The following is a 6,969-nucleotide window of genomic DNA, read 5'->3' on the forward strand; positions in this document are numbered from 1 at the left end:
TAAGTAGGCAAAACATACCAACATGATGTGAGGAATAACTTTCTTAAGTTGATAGCTCAATTAATCTCAATAATTTATAGCTTTTTAACGTGTCTTTTAACATATTCATATAAGAAGAATTAGCAGTGTGACAATTTCTTCTCAAAATAGAAGGCACAATGATAGGGCAAGCCCTTATAACTCCTTGGCCATGTCTATAGAAATGCTACTTTAATGGTGGAACATTTCAATCAGATTCAAACTTACAATTGCCATCCACGCTTTTCAATAGCTGGAGTATCCAATTTAAATTGAGGGGTGTCTTCATTTGATATTTGAAGTATCATTCATTTATTGTTAATTTTGAATTTCTACATATTAATTTTTTGTTTATTACTTTCAAATTCTTGTAGGATTAGAAAGTGCATTTCTTACAATAAAACTAGTATTAGAAACTCTTATTCCTTTTGTCTAAAGTGATATAGAAGTTATTCATGTTTAATTTCATATTTATATGAACTATTGGGAGAACTAAAATATTGGAAAGCATTAAGGATTTTTACATCTTGATTTCTCATGCCAAAAATATTTTACATGGGAATTATACTCGATCTATCCCTATCTCTTCTAGCAATAAAAAATTAATTCTTATGTATTTAATAATAAAAGTTATGCATTATTATGTGTTATAATTATGTTATATAATTCTTTTGTATATAATAATAAAACTTATGCATTAGTATATATGTTATAATTATATTATTAATTGAATCCTCAAAAGTATTACTAAGTCAATGAATGAAGCATTTCTACTTTAATGTTCTTACTTATAAATCTTGATAGGTAGGTCTATTTGACTTCCCAATATTTTGATCTTTCAACGTTGTTTCTTATCAACTCTTATGAGTTTTAGATTCTTCTTATTCTTTTTGATATCCAAGATGTCATCTTATTTACATCTTTAAGTGTTCTAAATTGCTAAATAAGTTACTGCTTTTCACTGGGAAGAAACATTTTTCTTCTAGTATTTGAAACATCAAAGTGTCAATTAAGAATTTATATTTTTCTTTCCTTATGTTGGCAGGATGCCAAATTATACATAGATAAATGGACAATAAGAATCTCTCTTTATATATCACTATTTATAATTTATAATTATACTCCTTTGATTTTTATGTCGATAGGCATTCTACAATGGCAACACAATCTGTGTAAGAAAAACAAAAAATCAACGATGAACAAAGCAACAATATGGACATGTTTTCATTTAGAATATTTAATTTCATGTTGGACTTGATTTATTTTTTATTTCCACCATTAAAACATATTTATATTTGATAGATTTACTTATTTCATATTAGATTTGATTTGATTTTAATGATTGCAACTCTCTCTTTTGTTGCACTAATTTGATTTTTATGATTACAACTTTTTTATTTTTTGAAGTAAAAGATATCATCAGCTATTATATATAGATTAATTTTAAAATATATATATTAAGATTATTACGTAATTTGATCTATATCCCTCCACTAACACATTTAATTTAAATCCATTTATACTCTAATATGCTAAAAGAAAGTTTCATTTCCTTTTCAATCAAACATCTATACAAATACTTCCCATACAAGATCCATTACACAAACAAAAAAACCTCATCAACAACTCTTATATTCTAAAAGAAAGTTTCATTTCCTTTTCAATCAAACATCTATACAAATACTTCCCGTACAAGATCCATGGCCCAATAAAAAACAAAAAACAAAACCAAAAACCTCAACCATCGACTCTTATAAAACGGCTAGTAGCACTATTAATAAAGAAATATACATTGTCTTGGTCTCCAATTACTTTTTTAAAGAAAAACAGTACATAATCACATGCTTATCACTAAAGAATGGTTTGGAATCCTTCTGCACTGAATAAGTTTGCCCCTCTTACCAGTCATGGTTTGGAAGCCCACAGAAGAGAATTTTCATATCACAGGTCAAATAAAATATTAGCTAGTGGCTCCTCTAAATTGCCCCCACAATTCTACTTTATCCTCTCATCGTGGAACAACTCACAAATTCGATAAACTATTATAAGCACACTATGAATGCTCATGCAATATTTTCTTCTTTTAGGAAGAGGTCAAGCTCTTACATCCAAGTACAGACACGAGGCACTGAGACTCTCCTTCAATGAAATCGCCTCGCCATTTATTAATTACTGGCCTTTTTAGACCAGTCCATCTTTGACTGTAAGTCGTTTTTATATAATTTTCAGTTTAATTAACAAATAGAGAAAAGATACAATCAACCATGATATCTAGATATACATTAGTCCTATCTGTCCTGATTCTGATATCATTTTGAGCTTTTTAGAACTCAATCCAAGTGATTTAAGACCATTCCGTGTTTGATCAGGCTGATTTATTTCCAACAAATTTCTCTAGATTGAATCTGTATCTTAATGGCTCTGATCAGTATCTCAACAGTATTACTTGCTATTCATATCGTATCACAGTGTCTTACAGTGTCATCTGTAAGCTTTGAACTAGATGGCAATAACCAAGTTCAGTTGGATGGTGATGCCAAGTTTATGTGTGGAAATGTATTTCAATTTCAGATCGGCTTAAATCACACATTAAGTTTTGATTTCTGACACTGTAAAAATATTAAACACTCAGAATTGGTATCTCAACAGTACCACTTGCTATTCATATAGTGTGTCATCCGTAAGCTTTGTACTAGATGGCAATAACCAAGATCAGCTGGATGCCGGTGACGTCAAATTTATGACTGGAAATGTTTTCCAACTTACAGACAGCTCGAAGGGTCTTAAACGGCGGAAGTGCAGGCAGAGTAGTTTACAATACTACAATTCCGCTTGGCAATTCCAACTTCACCACGCATTTTCAATTCCAAATCAACTGGACTCGTGACAATGAGGATAATCGATCCGATATTGGTGGCGATGGATTTGCTTTCTTCATGGCATCTCCAGTTTCTGGTTTTCACGTCCCGTACAGAGGAGATGGTCGATGGCTTGGCCTTTTTAACGAGCAGAATAATGACAAATTATCCAACTACCTTGTGGCTGTTGAATTCGAGACATATAAAACTTCCTGGGATTCTGATGATAATCACATGGGAATTGATGTCAACAACATTGTGTCTGAAGTCTGGGTTCCTCTAGCTCAAAGATTGATTAACAGTAAAACATGGGATGCTAGGATAGATGACAGTGGGTAAGAAAATATGTTGACTGTGTCTTGTGGATCAGAGGTCCAAGTAGCAGGCAACTTGTCATAGGTAAAAGGAGAGGGGAACTAGAATGGAGCCGCAGATATAGAATCGGGATTGACATAGCCCGTGCACTGCTTTATCTTCATGACTTATGTGAAGAATGTGTAGTACACAGAGACATCAAATCCAGCAATGTTTTGCTCGATTCTGAATTCAATGCAAAGTTGGCGGACTTTGGATTGGCATGCCTGGTGAAACATGATGAATGGCTTCAAACAACCAAAATATATAGCAGGCACTTTGGGGTATATGGCACTCACAGGAATATCTAGCATACAGTCAGATGTGTTCAGCCTTGGTGCAGTTGCTTTGGAAATAGCCTGTGGAAGGCCGACACTAGAATATCATAGCCTCGAAAGTCCAGAGACACGGCCTGTGGAATGGGTTTGGGAGTTGTATGGTGAAGACAGGTTGCTTGATGCAGCGGATAAAGATTTACATGGGGTGTTTGAGAGGGTAGAATTGGAACAGCTGACGATGATGGGATTATGGTGCTCTCATCCGGATCCTTTTACAAGACCCAAAATAAGGCAGGTGCTCCAGCTCTTGAACTTTGAAGCGACTATGCCTCGTCTACCCAGCAAACTGCTAAAATATTCTCCTCTGGAACAAGGTTTCTCTTCTCTATCATCAGATTTTCATGCTGCTCGTCCAGATTCGGAATCTACCAACGTAGCGAGCACTTCCAAGAAGGTGACAACGTCAACAAATTCAAGCACTGGCAAGTCAGTAAGTTGACTGCTCTAATGATTCGGTAGTTGAGTTATTTGTGCTAAATAAATTTCCAAACTGGTATCCTATCATCTACGTTCCATACAGTTCAGAACTCGTGTGTTGTGTATTTCTATTTAAGAGTTCTAGTTGTTTCAGTCTGAAGGCGTTTTATTTTGTTTGGACATATTTCGGTTGATTATTTAATAAACAGCCTTTTTTAATGTTTTTTTTTTATTTCAATTTTTTTTTGTTTTTGTTTTTCTTTTTATATAGGTCTATTATATTAATATTACTATTACTATTACTATTACTATTATCTTTTGCTTAATATTTATATTTTTTCTCTTTATTGAAAAGAAATAGTTTGAGTTTCAAATATCTATTTTTTTTAGAAATGCATGTGTATATATATACACACTCATTTATTCATTATATTTTTGAAATTTAAATTTTTGAATTTTACAATAAAATATTTCTATTTCATATCTATAATCTTAAACTATTATAAAAATCATATAAATGTTTTAAACATTAAGTATCTATGGATCATTAATCTTTCTAATCCAATGAATAATGGAGAGTTTGGTCCATAATTCTATCATTTTATCTCATAATTCTATCATTTTATCTCATTGATCAATGATGAAAGTGTGTGATGTCTTCTTTGGGATCTAGTATCAATTGTTCACCATTCTAATTGAATAGCTTGTGAGAGATTTTGAGGGGAAAATAATATGACAGTGGAAAGCTTTGCTATTGGCTAGATTATTACATGTTGGGCCCCTTGATTTTTTTATTTGGACCATATAGTGCACATACCAATACATCCTTTTCATATTGTAGAGGATGTAGAAAAATGTAAGGGATTCTATGAACTAAGATATAGAGGATATACAACTTGATATAAGGGACAATGTATTAAGAAGTCTAGAAAGATAGAAGGGAACATTGTGTGGTTTCCATGGTTGGCTTTGGTAAGATGATGATGATAAATATGGAGGTTGGGATATCCTGACATCATTTTGAACCTTGTTGATGTATGGGGGAATCTAAATGACCAAGATCTTGAACCTTGTTGATGTATGGGGGAACCTAAATGACCAAGATCCTCTGCCTCCTTCAATTGGTGCTTCTTAGCTGCTCAGTTTTTCTATTATTTGTTAATCGCCAAGCTCTGCTCCATATGATATTGAGGTGTGATCTATTATTCACCCACCTTTCTTTTGTGAATATATGTATTATGTTTTGTAATTAATAGAATGTCGATGTACCTATTCATAAAAAATAAGTTATGAGCTATTACATATTAAAATCAATGGTTGTGGTGGTTTATTTTGGAAGTGGTAAAGGTAGGTTTATTTTGGAAGTGGTAAAGGTATCACAATGACTCATCATTTTAAAAGAATAATTGATGCCTTCCTAAATAGATTGACAAATTTTAGCTAAGGTTGCATCAATAATAAATATAAAAGATAGGCAAGAATAATGTTTAATTCCTTATGGAGTTCTTGGAAGTGATAAGGTGGTAATTTTATGTAGTTTTAAAGTTGTAAATGGATTTTGAAATTTAACACAAATTTGTATGTTTCAATACTAAGAATATAATTATGTGCATTTCTTACTCATTATAGTCTTAATTTTTTCAGTTTCTTATACAAATTTTTAGATTTAAAACAATTTGTGTTCTTTCAATTGGTGTTCAATTTTGATAATTGGAATAGGTAGAATATTTGAGGCATTAATGACTTACAATAATAATGGATAATTGTAGTTATGGTCTCTTCAAATGGTAAAATATTATTTGTAGATATATTTTGAATCATGATACAAGAAATAATGTGCAGACCATATGAATTTGTTCTCTTTCTTTCTCATAGTACATATATCATAATAAGTTCATATGAGCAAGGGGATCATTTTTTTAATTTTTTAAATTTTTGTGTGAGTGGGGGGAAGCTCTACCCTTAGGAAATATATGGTCTAGATTTGAGATTGAGAACATAACATTTTCTATTATTGTAGCCTTTGGTAAGAAATTATATATTTTTTAAAAATTATTCTTAACTCTCATGTCACATGTCATCACATGGTTAAGTTGTATCATGAAAATACTCTACTTTTGCTATTTATGATAATTATTTATTTAGGAAATCATCTCTACTTTATTGCTCATGCTTGAGTGACCTTGGTTCATCTATTTATAAACTTACTGTTACTTATTTTCGCAAACAAGCTCAATCGGGTAGAGCTTTTGTGTTTTCATAATAAAAAAGGTACATTTTATTCTGTTGTCACTACTTTCATGTGAATGAAAAGAGAAAAGAAGATTCCATTACCCTGATTTTAAATGTAGAATAGTATGAGAGTACACATTTTTCTGAAAAATAGTAATCTTTATTAAAAATGAATGTACAATGTCTCACACAAGCCGTGAGACTAACTAGTGGTGCAAATGAGTAATAAACTAATTACTTGTAGATGAAAACATAATGTAAAATGTTAAGGGTGACTCCTCATTGCCTAAATGACAAGCCTTCTTTGAGTTATCCTTTAGTATTTGTAGCCTGTTGTCCTATGGCATTTGCAGTCTTTCTCTTATCTTGCATTTAATTGTTTCTCCTTGTTGCCCCCGAGTACCTGCATTTGAGAAGATATTGTGTTAGAGTAATGAGAGCCATCATTCGCTATCTGCATATGCACCAACAAATACGTAATCTATTCCCCATGTGCATTACAACAACTAGTATCTCAGTAGGTCTAGGAAGCAAATACCAGATCAAATCATCATAAAGAAATCCAAAATGCATTGTTTTTGTCTAACTTGTTTGCTTCATGTGCAGATACAGGGAAAGTTATTCATCAGTTCAACATGAGTGGGGAAAAATGTGGTTCCCACAAAGGTTGAGCCCAACTCATTAATTTCAATAGTACAATTCAAGGACAGACTGAAAGCACCTAGTGCAGTTGAGAGATCTAATAGCAGTGA

At 32.1% G+C, this 6,969-nt stretch overlaps 1 protein-coding gene across 1 annotated transcript; it reads left to right on the forward strand.

Moving 5' to 3' along the window:
* Nucleotides 1-2,433: 2,433 nt before the first annotated feature.
* On the forward strand, nt 2,434-3,215 carry LOC131036458 (lectin 5-like). The gene is made up of 2 exons (XM_057968348.2): nt 2,434-2,574; nt 2,787-3,215. The coding sequence occupies exons 1-2, from the start codon at nt 2,434-2,436 to the stop codon at nt 3,213-3,215; spliced, it is 570 nt and encodes a 189-aa protein (XP_057824331.2).
* Nucleotides 3,216-6,969: the final 3,754 nt, after the last annotated feature.

This window comes from Cryptomeria japonica, chromosome 7 (assembly GCF_030272615.1).
Source record: "Cryptomeria japonica chromosome 7, Sugi_1.0, whole genome shotgun sequence".
NCBI lineage: Eukaryota > Viridiplantae > Streptophyta > Pinopsida > Cupressales > Cupressaceae > Cryptomeria > Cryptomeria japonica.

What these genes read in the sequence shown, in the direction of transcription:
- LOC131036458 (XM_057968348.2), top strand. Translation starts at nt 2,434, where the DNA reads ATGGCTCTGATCAGTATCTCAACAGTATTACTTGCTATTCATATCGTA. An exon ending in CCAAGTTTATGTGTGGAAAT is followed by an intron (nt 2,575 to 2,786) that starts GTATTTCAATTT and finishes TCCAACTTACAG; the next exon opens with ACAGCTCGAAGGGTCTTAAA.